This window comes from Dermacentor variabilis, chromosome 2, assembly GCF_050947875.1.
Source record: "Dermacentor variabilis isolate Ectoservices chromosome 2, ASM5094787v1, whole genome shotgun sequence".
Classification (NCBI taxonomy): domain Eukaryota; kingdom Metazoa; phylum Arthropoda; class Arachnida; order Ixodida; family Ixodidae; genus Dermacentor; species Dermacentor variabilis.
This window is the reverse complement of record NC_134569.1, coordinates 30583220-30597111: the sequence shown is the minus strand read 5'-3', so window position 1 is coordinate 30597111 and position 13892 is coordinate 30583220. Positions and strand designations below refer to the sequence as shown.

Here is a 13892-nt window from a genome sequence, read left to right as displayed (position 1 = left end):
TTTAATCCTAAGATGTATTTTGAGTTCTTTGAACTCCTTTTACTTTTTTCAATTAGCTTGAGGCTCATGTTTTCTGTGGTGGGTATTCTCTTGCTTTTAATTTTACGAGGTGGTCACAGTAGAATGGAAAAGCTGTATGAATAAGGCTTTCATGCTTTTTTCCCCTTGCAGCCCATATTAAAGAAAGTTATCACAGTCACTGACATGCTGTCCAAGCATCGGCAGCACTACATGGACACTGCAAGGTAGCCACTGTTCAGCAACATCTGTGCAAGCTGAACTACTGCTGTGTTTTTCTGGCGCAAGAAACTTTGAGAATGTCAAAGGGCAGTCCATAATCCTGGTGATCTATGGCCCTAGCTTGTGCAACCCGCAGAAAAACAGCATGGCTCATCTGGGACCCTCTCTTGGTTTAGCAAAGGAACCATTTGTGTTTGCACTCTACCTTGTCTGCATCTCACACCCCATTTGCCTCTTCATATATATTTTTCTTTGATGCAGTTACTAGTCTCTGAAATAACCCTTGTTGAGGCAACTGTTTCAGTATTGCAAGTACATAGCATACGATTAGTCTTCGTGAAGCAGTTTATGGAACTGTTCTGGCAAAATCATGCGGAGTTGACACGTGTGCTTTTGAATTGAATGCACATTGGTGTAGCTTATGCAAAACACAGAATAACTTCTGGTGAATTTCTCAAGTGAAGGTGAAGGTAAATTCCACTGGCCGACTCCGAGCAGGTTTCCTGCTGTCTAAAGTTTTGCTTTGCACTGGTTGACTCGAGAGCCGCCGCTCGTGTTCCAGCGGTCGTATCAGATCAACAGGCTCTGCTGCGTATTGCTCTCTCTTGTTGCACCTTCTGATGCACAAATTCAATCCAGAAGTCCTAACACGTCGCACTTTCTGCAGGCAGTGTCTGTCAACTTCCACATTGATGGCAGCGCACAACAGCATGTTTTTATACTGGCAGATTTAGATTTTTTGAAATCTGAGGTTCAAGTGCTTTCTTGAGGGTATGCAAAGCTCCTCCAGAACGACCAGTGGAATATGCTGCAATTCCTAGCAGTAGACAAATTACCAAAGTGCCAACGTACCTGAGCGTGACTTTTCCTGTGTTGTTGGTTTCAGCTTACTGTATTTTCCCCTTCGAGGCATTTTTTATGATTAGGTTACTTTACTCCCTGTTAAAATCTGCTATGTAAAAATCGCTGTGATAAGCCTTGTGCTAGCTAGAATGTCACTTCATTTGTGCTTAATGTTAGAAGTATTACATCTGCTTTTTCCAGGAAAAAAAAAAAAAAAAGAAGAAAGGCTGCCGTGTTGAGTAATGCAGTGAAATTCTGTGGGTACATAATGTAGTGCTTTATTTTTCTATGTTCAGTTTCAGTGTAAAAAAAAAAAAAAACGTGTTTCCACTTTGCATTTTGCACACTAAGAGGGCCAGCTTTTTTGTGGACCTTGTACTTTGCTCAAGATGGGGCCCAGTGCAAGCTTTTTTCTAGCTTGTGTGCAAGAAAAAAAATGTTTAACAGGGCTCGTAGAGTTCTAGCTTTTGCACATGCTTGCCAGACATTCATATAAAACATTGTATATGCAAACCATGTTTTGATTGCAGAGGACGTGCAAGACTGTATTCCCTTATTTCGCAGGGAGCACTTCGGTACTGCTGCTGTGCTCTTTTATTCTGCATGTTACATGTTTCTTCAAGATTAGGTGCTGAAGCATTACTCCTAACTGCATTTTTCCCCGCTAAACATGTGTATCTAAGCTCAAGTAGGTTTAATTTTTGGCCCCAGTCTTTCCAAGATGAAATGTGGCTAGGTGCTCCACGGAAGTCTCGTATATATCATTATTCAGCAGAAAATTTGTGTGCCTAACATTTACTTGTCTGTGTCGTCATTAGTGTATTGATGTGCTGCTTTCCCATACTTTGCCTCTACTGCCATGCTGATGCATACCAAAATGCAGGTACATACATATTGTGCTGCAGAGTACCATGCTTAAGAAGACTCAGTGGTGCTTGTAATGCTTGTAAATAAACTGCACCAATAGACCCTTTTTGGAGTGATATTGTCCATCAAGTCAATGAAAGTCTCCTCTCTCTTGGCATTTGTTTGTATGAAATGGTATCTTAAAAAGAAAATGATTGGCAAAGATTTTCACAGTGCAATAATATCGGCCATTTGTTTGTAGACATTTGGATATTTTTATCCAAATTAATAGGTTACTGGTATATGCGCATTGGGAGACAACTGCATCGGTGAACATGGCATCAATACAGGCCAGTATCACAATCCAGTAACCAAGCAATGACTCCCAAAACTTGACAAATAACAAATACCACCTTTGTTACAGATACCGCAGTTGCAAACATTTGTTCGCTTCTAACATCTAGGCATCAAAATGTCAACGTAGAAGAATAGACTTAGCACTCTATTGACATATCAATGGTACTTTAACTCCTTTCAACTCGAGTAGATGAACATCACTAGTTTTATTGTGCCACTGCTGCTGCAAAGAACTCTGGTAGCAATTCCTAGCAGGCTGAAAAGCAACTATGGTAAGAAGCATGTTGTATTTGCACCATAACAAACCTGCGTAGCCCTCAAGATTACATTAAATTATGGGATTTTACGTGCCAAAATCACGATCTGATTATAAGGCACACCAGAGTGGGGGACCCCTTAGGATCTAAGTACACGGGTGTTTTCGCATTTGGCCCCCATCGAAATGTGGCCGCCATGGCTGGGATTCCATCTGACAAAATCAATGGACAGGTGAGAATAAAAGGACTCTACAATAAGAGTGCAGTACAGGAGAGACACCTCCCTCAACTTCCGCTCAAAATTCCCTGGACAAACCCACAATTGCATTCCCTACAATGTTGCATTGAACACGAGGCCTGCTCTCTTCATACACCAGCAGAGCCACTGGTCATGTCTTCTGAATTTGATCAAATTGGTCCACCACCTTAAGAATGTGACTGCCCATTTTAAATTGCACGTACAGTGGCAACTGACAACACACACAGGAAACCTGAATACAAATAAATTCAACTTTAATAGTGTTTTGTACACCACAAGAATGCAGAGCCACAGCCACACAAGAAATTGTCGAAATGAATGGACATGCAATATATTTCGGAAGCCAAAGCCAAACAAAGTATGTCCAAATCACTGCTCACTTTTTATGTGCGTGTGCATGACATCACTCAGAACATACAATCCGGTGATCTGGCAACTTTGTACCGAGAACACAATTACGGCAGTGGGAACTGCTAAATCAAAACACAGCAAGGAGGACAAAGCACCCAGTTATGCAAAGTTTAAATCACTTATTCTTCCCAACAAGGAAGAGAAAAAAAAGACAGTCGCACCAATCTTTAAGTGCTTACTCGACGGATATATAGCTAGGCACTTTTCTTGTAAGCAGTGTGAAAGCACCCGACACTGCATGGGTCTCAGTTGAGACAACCTTACTTAATGTTAGTGTGAATAGCGGTGATGTGCTGAGGTTATATAATTCGTGGGTGGTATGCAACTTGCTAACAGAGTGCATTCTGGGGTGAAGCATGGCAGTGGTCACTGGCACTGTAGGTTTAGCTTTCTTCAAAGAAATGCTACCCAACGTAAATGAACAACAGATAACACAAATATTGTCACAAGCACCTACAACATACATTTGAAAACAGATGCCCCAACAACTAGGCAACACAAAACGGCATTTGATTTATGCAAATTGCACATGCTTTGCAATGCTGCAATGTATGACGCAGTAAGCATCTGTGCAGCTTTTCAAAAAGCACAGCAACTGACCATATAGTACATGGTCCTTCTCGTAGAGTTCAAACCACTAGCTTGCTTCATTTTCATTACAACAGCTTAACATGGGCGCTGCCATAAGCTCAAAATTTAATTGGCTCTGGTAAATGACCAGTACTGACCTGCACAGAATGGGTATGCCGTAGCAACTATTAACTGCAGCCATGTCGATGCAAAACAGATATGCCTACAGGCCAGTGCGAGAAAACATGGCAATTTTGATACTACTGTAAGAACAGCAGCCCTTCTAGTAACAGCAAACTGCACATATGAGCATCCAACATGCACACATTCTCAACTGTCCTAACGAGAAAACACACAGCATACGGCAGCAACAGGTTATAAGTTCTGTCCAGCAATTTCAGCCGCAGCAAGAGAAGCCAGTAACAACTTGCTACCAAGCCTAGGTATATGCAAGTGCACAGAGTCAAACTTGGCATCTGATGGACATTGTGAATTTCTTCTATGCAAGACTTCCTTGGTAAATTGTAAGGATGCCATTCTTTTACTATATATTTCTTTCCTCCTATTTAAACCAAAATTTGGAGCAGTGCTCAGATGAAGTCATGGACATAAAGCACCATGCAGCATCATAAGCACAGCACACGAATACCTTGGAACATTCACATAGTTTCAAGCATGAAAGCACAAAAACAGACTAAAGGTGCACCAGAAAAAGGTAACAACACTGCCATGTTCACGTGCTAAAATGAAAGTACTGCTGCCATTATCAGAGCAAAACGTGCCAATGTCTGCTGACCTATGGCTTCATTCAAACCACATAATGTGAACGAAGCAACAATGAAGTTCAAGTAGTACTTAAAGTGACCTCATACTGAATGGAAGTGGAAATGAGGGGATGAATGCGAGAATACACTGCAGTTCGTGTATTCATGAACGAAAATGTGAACGAAAGTGCAGAAACAATTATGCCACAAGTGGTAGCGCCACACAAAACTAGAGCGCACTTGTGCCATACAATCGCACTGTTGCTTCAGGCACGCAATAAAAGTGGCACAATAAACTAGGAAATGCACAGAAGGTACATAACTTTTCATGCAGGTGTTTTCGGTAATGAAGATTAGGCATGGTTGATTTGAAGTGAAAGTTTTTCAACAATACATAGATGTGACCAGCAGTGACATGATGATGGGTTACCTGTGAATGCTCTTCCTTTTCCAAGTAAGTGCGAAATTATATGAAATTCTCGTCGATTTGATGACTAAAACCTTAGACAAGGCAGCAGTGCTCATTTATTCTTACTTTTCTATTTTCCACCAGCATTCCAACAAAATACTTTCCCCTTAGTGGCAATGGAGCCCCTATTAAAGGTACATTAACATTTTCTGTGTGCTGAACAAGTCGTTCAGTAACTTATTCATGGTGTGATTTGGTACCACTAATTTGGTACCAAGGAACAGACTGAATTGGCCATTTACTTTCTTGTGTGAGCCTAGATTAAAGAAGGAATACAGAATACAATGTTTTTAAACCCCACAAAGAGCAAGAGAAGTCCCATGTTCGGAGATCCTTTGGGAGGCAAGGCAAACACCGGTACAAACAAGTTCATTGGAGTAACCAGATGAACTTGGACTAAAAAGTGGATAGCTCTCCAAGAACAAAGGGAAAAGAGAGAGAAGGGAGGCGGGGCAGCATGGAGTGTGGGGAAAACAGCCCAAAACAAGTGAAATGTCTCACCTAAAAATTATTTTTTAATGCTGCTTGTCTGAATAACATAAAATTTGCAGTTCACATCTCATTTTGAGAGAAGGACGAGTCCGTTCTAATGACTAAGGATGATTGATCCAAAACTGGTTGCAATCTGAACTCGTACTACCATGCACTAAGAAATTATGGAGATGATACTTGGATTATTTTTGTTTGACATGATTTATGGTTTTTAACAAATGCCTCAACCTAAGATGTTAAAGATCCCAACTGCAGAATTTCTCAAGGAACTCTACAAAATATGCAAGTTAAAATCTGTTCGTCATAAGTGGTCACACTGAAGTTCACAAACGAGGACAATTAAAATGATATTGGACAAAGCTAACAGGTAAAAGCAAATACAACAGACTTCTACACAACGCAAGAGCCAACTCTAGCAAAACGTTCGAAGAGCAAGCATGAGACACTATTAACTCTAGCACTGAAGTGCTAAAGTTAATAGAGTTGATAAATGCAGGAGAAAGAAAACATGCTTAATTATAGCTTTTACTTTGTTCTACGAATACAATAGCTGCTGAACATGCAACACACACAAAAGAAAGGTTATATTTATATATATATTCCTTTCTGTAGCACAAAATTGGTGAAATAAAGTAAAGAATGCAAGATATGCGCAGCAGAAAAAATAAGGAAAAGACAGATTCTCAATAAGTGGCCGTATTTTCTTGATATGCATTCAATAATTGAAATGGACAATCTCAACAATATGGAGTGAGGAAGGAAGGAAGAGAAATAAAATTGTCAAAAATTTCAAAGCATAGAAGAGGTCTCCAAATGCAAAAGGAGCTTAAACATTTTACGACATTTTCAATTATAGAGCTGTTGGGGAGGTACAGCCATTGGTACAGTCAAAACAGGTTCAAGTCTAATAAAAAAATGTGTGGAAAGGAATAAAGCAAAAGTGAAAATGAACTGTGGCACACACTTTGCCGTCCATGATGGTACATTTGACGGGCAAAACTGTAGAGCAGTACAAAGTAAAAGCGCTGATGTATTCTGATGGCACATGCTCGGTTGTCTAGGTGCAGTGGTGACAGCACTCTCTCTTGAGGGTTAAGTTCACATAATGCTGCACCGATTTGGGTCATTTGGGTCCACCTGCAACATATCATAATGCCCAGTATTAAGTAAATGATTGTGCTGTACAGTATGTTATTAATTTCCACCGTTAAAAACTCCAAGAAGCACAAAAAGAACTTCAGACACCAGAACTGCATGCCAAGACGTTTTACAAGGGCAGTGCCTACTCTTGCCTAATGTGGAACAGTTTGCTGGATACTGTTCTGTGAAATTAAGCAAATACAAAGATGTAGCAAAATAGTTTAAAAATTCAAGAATTTTTGAAAGCCAGAAATGCTTTACAATACAAATTCTAAAGCAGCCAGACAGCTAAGGCTTATTATGTGATAGCTGAGAAATAAAAACAGGTTTTGCATTTTCTATCGATAAAGTTCAATGTATGAAGGCAACAAATGGACTATAACAGGTGCCATGGTGGAGCATTCAAGATTAATTTCAGCCTCCTGGGGTTATATATTGTACACCTAAATCTATGTAAGCCAAGCGTTTTGTGTTCCACCCTTGTCAAAATGTGGCTACCAAGCCCACGACTTGACACTCTGTGCAGTACTCCACCACAGCTATCGCAGCACTGCAGTTGGTGGCTTCCAAGTTAAGGTGTGAAACTTAAATACAGTTAAACCTCAGTAGAAAAAAACTTCAATACAAGGAAATACTCAATATAACAAAGTATCTACGTTTTTGTAACTTGTCTACAGAACACCATGCATTTTGAACCTCAATGTAACTAAGTGTGTTTATACACAATTTAAATATTATAACAAAATTTGACTGCCATCATGAAATACCAAGGCAATAAATGTAAACAAGCATGGACACAAATAGAATTGCGTGCGGCTGTGTGAAAATGCACTTCTCGAATCGTGCGGCAGCCACCGAAGCGGCACAGTATATGTAGCAACAAGAGCACCACACAGTATGCTGTGGGTGTGAGGAAAAGTGTGTGAGAGCGAACTGAGAAGGATGGCAGCTTGGTGTGCGCAGTATTCCTACGCATCAGATGGGGACAGGGGCCTTTCTTTTTAGTTGCTAGCGCAGCAGAGTGCATACACGGCTCATGTGCCTAATCTTTGAGGTCATCTGCGGCGGGTATAAAGATTGGCCAAGCCAATATATGGCCATGGCTTCGTGTGCGGTCTTCCCATACATTTAGTGCTTTAGTGCTGGAGTTCACGTCATCTCTAGTTTTGGAGATGCAAGAGACAAAGAATTCTCTCCCCTCTCCCTGTGCTCTTTAGGACAGAGTTGTGCGTCTGGAGGTGACACTACCAAAGGCGGCTAATTGTGTGGATGCAAAAGCATTGCAGGCTTCACGTCGTACCACCGATGTGAAAATATTGTTGACACAGCATGTAGCCATAGCTTTGGTCACTGACACTCCAATTGAACAAAATGATATTCCTTTTCTCATTGAAATTAAGCTTTTTTTTCTATTGCTTGCTAATTTTAAAAATTTTAGAAGTTTCCATATAAAAAAAGTCTGTCTGCAAGTGTACTTTGCATAAAAGGTCCAATTTCAATATAACAAAATTTAAATATAATGAACTAATGTGCCTATTTTCATTACTTATGTCAATGTTTAACTGTATACGGTGCACAAGAAGACTGCTGAAGTTCACACGGTGTGGCTCTTGCTCTTTTCTAGCTGGCTTAATCAGTTTGTGATTTTGCCAACCTAAAAAAAGCAGAATGTGGCACTGGGGGGGGGGGGGGGGGGAGGGGGTATTTTTTCCGTTGATGGTAGCACCCAAAAGCAGCTTTCTGGTGAGAATAAGAGCCATGCTCAATGCAAGCCTGATAAATTTGAAGGCAGCAAATCCTGGGCACTTTGGCATGCATTTTACGCATCACTGCAGGCCACACTAAGAACCACTACATTTCTGTGAACTGAGGCCCATCAGATTTAGCAAAAAGTTTCTGCAAGCAAAATTTTTTAGGGCTAGAGAATTTATAACTTTTTAGTTCCTTGAACTGGTAAATTAAACTAATGGAACAGCCTGCTGGCTGGATCAAATCACACAGACAACATACACATGAAGACAAAGGAATGTCAAAGTACCACGAAATGTGCGACGTTCTACAATAAATCACGGCTTGCACCCTACGCCTGTATACATTGTTTGATTCATGTCAACAGGGACCTTCGGTGTGAAATTAACTATTTTTCATGAAAAAAAAAATTTTTTTTATTTGTCATTTCATGGTTAGCTTTATACTGTAAGAAATGCAAACAGTATAGTGACTACACGTTGACTATGCACTTCCTCAGCAAGTATGCCAAGCCAGACACCAAACCTTCTATCGTTTTGGATTGCTTTGGTTTGGCTTTAATGCTCTGAGGGTCATCTCACATGTATGGCAGTGATGAACCTCAAGAAAAAAAAAAAAACAATCCTTTTTGGAATGCCGCCACCTAGTGTTGCGCTGGAGGTGTTGCAACCTTCCCCGACTTCCAGAAAAAAATTCTTACTGAGCGGTCACTCTTGCTTTCTGCCAAAACTGATTTTTAAAAATGTTTTTTTTTTTTTGCTTTGCCCTATGGCGACTGCCACCATGGTAGTTTGGGAGTATTCCCGCTTTGTCTAGTCCACGGCTGCGTGCTGCATAGTCCCGTTATAATAGGCATTCTTGCATGTGTTGATTCGAGCTACAGGAGTCAGGAAAAGTTATCTCGTTCTTTATTACTCAAAGCAGGACAACTTCAAGTGCATGTTGGTGCAACAAGATATGTGTCACGCCTGTGCCTAAACAGAAGCGGCACTCCTACTAAGAAACATCACTGCATAGGCAACCCTATGAAATGTGGGTGCAGGTCCACCACAAAAATGCACAAGTATGGTACACCAGGTTTCCCGGCACAGTGATGACGTGCGCTTAGTAGGCAACTAAGCGCTGCACAGAAATCGCAGGGACGATTGGACGCCACAGCATCAGGTAGGTACTGCATTTCAATGAAGCAGCAATGGTTTTTGCCCAATAGCATGTCGTGCACGCATGCACTGGGGAAAGCAAAGTTGGACGAGTCGCTAATTGTACTGCTACATTTGCTGCTGTTCTCCCTGTGCGAGTTTTGAAATACTCCTTGGTATCGCTATTTTGGTGTACAGTAGCCAACAGATTTTTCGGACTCCAAAAATTTGGACTTGTTGCACATTCCGGACTTCATAAATGCACCGCCAGGGTCCCCATAGAGCTAACACATTTTTGCAACAAATTTAGGTGCCAAAATTAGATTTTCCGGACTAAATCGCTCATCCCAAACCACGCTATCCGATCTTGGGGGCCGCCATGTTGGCTTTTCCACTGGCTTGGCTTCCAGTGGCCTGCTATATAGCCTCCAAGATTGTGACGTGCACGTCATTCTCCCATCTCTGAGGCCATGCCCGCTTCTTTTTTGGCCAACGAAACGCTCCACGGGACGGCACTTTTTTTCTCCCTTTTCGGTAAGCACTATCGTCATAATCATGTAATGCAGGATCCATGTTTTTTCTTTCTTTCTGTTTTGAGTTTCGGTTGCTACTTTGCACATGGTGTCCACAGTGCAGGTGTCTCTCAGAGCCACTGAGCATCCTTGTAAGGCTTCGTGTTTGTGTGATCAGCACCAATTCCTGTGCCTTCGCGAGAGCCTAGTGGTGCGAAAAAACATGACATTTCTTCTATTTCCATGGCGATCTCCGCCAATGAAGATCGCCAACACAGTGATGCTCTTGTCAACTGTATACAGAGACTTCACTCTTGCGCAAATCCAAGCAAACCTGATCACCTCCAAGCGATGCCTTGCCCTCCAAGGCAGGGAATTATTAGGGATTTTCTGAAACTAGTCTAAGTCTAATTAGTTTCATTTTGTGGGGGGGGGGGGGGGGGGGCGAGTTTTTCTAGCTGTTCGATATTTTGGACTATTTTTTGGTCCCCGCGAGGTCCAGAAAATTGGTCGGGTACTGTATTGCCTTTGCGCTATCCCCCGATCATGCGAGAGCCATATTTTTTCAGCACTTCAGGAAAAAAAATTTGTAGTGTGTATTTAGGCCAACATTTACTGCAGCATGGCATTTATTTCTTTTCTCATAACACCGGTGCATGTCAGCTGACAAAAATTTGTATTAGGCAGTTTGTGCATACTATGGTTTAATGAGCAGTTAGGCAGCATTCCCGCAGGTACAGATTAATGATGTTTCACTGTAACGTAAGCACAATGTTTGTTGCATGTACATTGTTTTTGTTCATTTATCTGTATGTTCTGAGCAGTAACTTCCACAATGCATATGCCCATATAGCTATGACATGCCAACTAGGCTCTTGAGAAGCATGGATAGGAGGCTCACATTATCGTGGAAGATGTGCTCGCTGCGGAAGCCGGAGGGACCACCAATGCCTGAGCTGCGTTCGGAGAGTCTGCTGAACTGGCGACGACGACTTTCTCGTGTTGCCACTTCCTGGCCTTCCGAATTGAGGAGTGCTGTGCGCTTCTGCTCTCCCTTCGGCCACTTGGTGTTGCGCATGACCAGGTCTCCGGGAGGGTTGTGCGTGACCCCACAATCGGGACTCCAGATCTGCACAAATATTGCAACACACTGTTCAACTTTCATGCACAAAGGAATGACGCTTTGTTTCTGGCTGCTGAAGCCAAAAGAAGAGAAAGCGAAAGCTAACGAAGCGAGAATCTGAACCTGTTTAGACTGATAGGTTCCCTGCAATGGAACTGAAAGCTTGGCAAGCTGTACAGGTTCATGGCTGAACTATAGCATGCACAGACAACAGACAGAAAAATTAATTCAAGCCACTGACACAGTTGCTCTTTCATAACTGAATAGCCACTGTGGTTGATGACAAACGAAATGGCAAACAGAAGTTGCAAAGAAGCCAAGTTTTGTGACACGTACAGTGATTGTGGCTCCTGGCTTGATTACGTGGGTACGGTGGAACTTGAACGTGAACTCATCGTCACCTGCTTTGCTGTGAACCTGCCAACCAGCCAACGGCACCTCCTGAAGCAGACAAAGACGGAGGGCGGGAATGAGAAAACCCAACAAGGAAGGTAAGTAGTAATTTGCGAAGCAACACAATTGCATCCCAGCTAACCAGCATTGAAATTCTAGCAATCACATGCAGGTTTAATTAGAGGTGCATGACAGTGTTTAAATTTAGTTCCCTCTTAACATTATAAATGTCTCTTAGGAGGCTTGCTTACACATGTCCACTGCTTGTAATAAAATACTGCATCCTGTTAAAAGCCTAACAAGGAGTCTGCTTTCAAAGCAATGTTGGTGCCTTGTTTGGACTTCAATGGCTTCAGCACCCAGAAGTTTACCTAAAGTACAACAGTCGAATGACTGTACAAAGAATGCCTCTACAACAAAATGACTTGTACAGCAAAGGAATGATTTTGTTCTGGTCACATTCCTCTCTTCATACGCATTGTGAATGCTTCAACAACAAAGACCATTGTATCAAATTTGCCTGTACAACGACGGAATTTAGATGGCCACATGGCTGATTTATTGCTTTACAACTAATGCCATGTCGACCTTGCAGATGCTACTGAGCTACGCTCCGGCCTAGTGACGCACTTGATGAGCAAGCAGATGTCAGCAAATGTTATAGTCCTGCTGCGCTGCTCCAGGAATCGCCCAACTCGCACACTGCTTGTTGTAACACAGCAGCAGGTGCGATAGCTGGCAAATACGTCATAGTTGATGACAATGTGATGATATAATCTTAACTGACGACTGACGTATTCAAAGCCATCTAGGTCTATGAAGGTAGCAGTCATACCTAGTAAATGAGCCAAGAATTTTGATGGCCGAGGACAAAACAGCGACATTGAACGATCTGTAGCTCTACCCCGCGTTGCTCCCACATTTCACTGCAGAGCATGCTGTGACCTCGTTGCAATAGGGCGGTTTCAGTAGCAAATTCCATCAGATGAAGTGCCCACAAAACAATTGCAACTTACTTCACAAAGTCGTCCTTGCATTCATTTTAAATAAAGGTTTTCCCTTGTTGAACATGCTTAGCCTGCTGTATTCTTAGTGATAAGGTGCGCAATTTTTACAACAAAGTTACCTGTATAACAAAACATTTTGGAGGTCTCAAGCACTTCATTAGAAAGGCATTCAGCTGTACAGTTTTAGCTGTTTTGTAACGTTTACAGTTTCGGCAACATTTCGGCAACAAAAATTATTAGTGACTGAGTGTGCAAGAGTAACTTGCCCACAACACCAAATTCACAACCGTAGATGCCGAATTTTAAGTGGAAGCATTATGTTAGAGGCCATGTCAGACTCCCTTACTCAAATGCATGAGAAAAGCTGATATGCTGTTCTTGTGCACCCGGTGAATTAATATGAACAAAATTTGTAGCATTTAAGAGAAAGTTCACTTCTAACAGTTTTAAGTGAAATTATTTTATTCATGGCCTCAAATTTTTGATAACCTGCCAAAAAAAACCGGCAACATTAAAATACATACCGTATTTATTTGAATCTAGGCCGATAGTTTTTTTCAGATAATCATATTCCAAACTCTAGGGTCGGCTTAGATTCGAGGATCTTAAAAAACGCGCCAGTTTTGAATTGAAACTGCTAAATATGGTGCATAGCTAGCGCCATCTAGAAAAGTCAGTATTGCAGCCGCTACTAGCAGTGCCAGTAGCCAACCGTACACAAGCGAGGTCGCCATTTTGACCTGTGTCGTGTCGGCCGTATCGGTGTGCGGCATGGTGTTATCGCGATGGCACCAAGCAGGAGATGCCACTACAGTGCCGCTTTCAAGCGAAAAGTTGTGGTAGCTGCAGAGGCATCGTCGAACCTTCAAGCCGTGCGGGACTTCAGCGTCGACGAGAAAAACGTCCGTCGTTGGAGGGGACAACGACAGCAGCTTTTTGCGTGCGCCGCAACGAGGATGGCATTTAGTAGACCAAAGAAAGGCCGTCACCACGAAGTAGACACAGTTTTGACCAACTTTGTTCGGACGCAGAGAGCAGCTGCTCTTCCAGTGACAACAGAAGTGCTCCAAGAGAAAGCTAGGGAACTTTCGAGGGAGCGAGGCCTAACGCCAAAGGATTTCAAAGCCAGCCAGGGCTGGCTTCAGAAACTCATTAAGTGCTTTGGCTTCAGCCTCCGACGTCACACTTCAATCACCCAGAAGCTGCCAAGCGATTTCGAAGAAAAGCTGATAGCTTTTCAGCGCTCCGTGCTGCGAAAGAGAGAAGCGGCAGGCTACAACCTTAAGTAAATCGGCAACGCCGACCAGACGGCTGTGTATTT

At 42.2% G+C, this 13892-nt stretch overlaps 2 protein-coding genes and 1 long non-coding RNA gene across 3 annotated transcripts in view; 2 read left to right on the top strand and 1 right to left on the bottom strand.

Moving 5' to 3' along the window:
- Nucleotides 1-5099, top strand: part of vap (RAS p21 protein activator vap) — a 67560-nt gene extending 62461 nt beyond the window's left edge. The window contains exon 25 of the mRNA XM_075680099.1: nucleotides 172-5099. Coding sequence (XP_075536214.1) covers nucleotides 172-249 — 78 coding nt within the window. The 3' untranslated portion in view covers nucleotides 250-5099. The remainder of the gene's footprint in view (nucleotides 1-171) is intronic.
- Nucleotides 3040-13892, bottom strand: part of LOC142571603 (lamin Dm0-like) — a 29060-nt gene continuing 18207 nt past the window's right edge. The window contains exons 7-9 of the mRNA XM_075680102.1: nucleotides 11508-11612; nucleotides 10950-11177; nucleotides 3040-6645 (exon numbers count right to left, since the gene is read on the bottom strand). Coding sequence (XP_075536217.1) covers nucleotides 6607-6645; nucleotides 10950-11177; nucleotides 11508-11612 — 372 coding nt within the window. The 3' untranslated portion in view covers nucleotides 3040-6606. The remainder of the gene's footprint in view (nucleotides 6646-10949; nucleotides 11178-11507; nucleotides 11613-13892) is intronic.
- LOC142571608 (uncharacterized) lies at nucleotides 9156-11156 on the top strand. The gene is made up of 2 exons (XR_012825910.1): nucleotides 9156-9561; nucleotides 10902-11156. It is a non-coding gene; the product is annotated as an uncharacterized LOC142571608 (long non-coding RNA).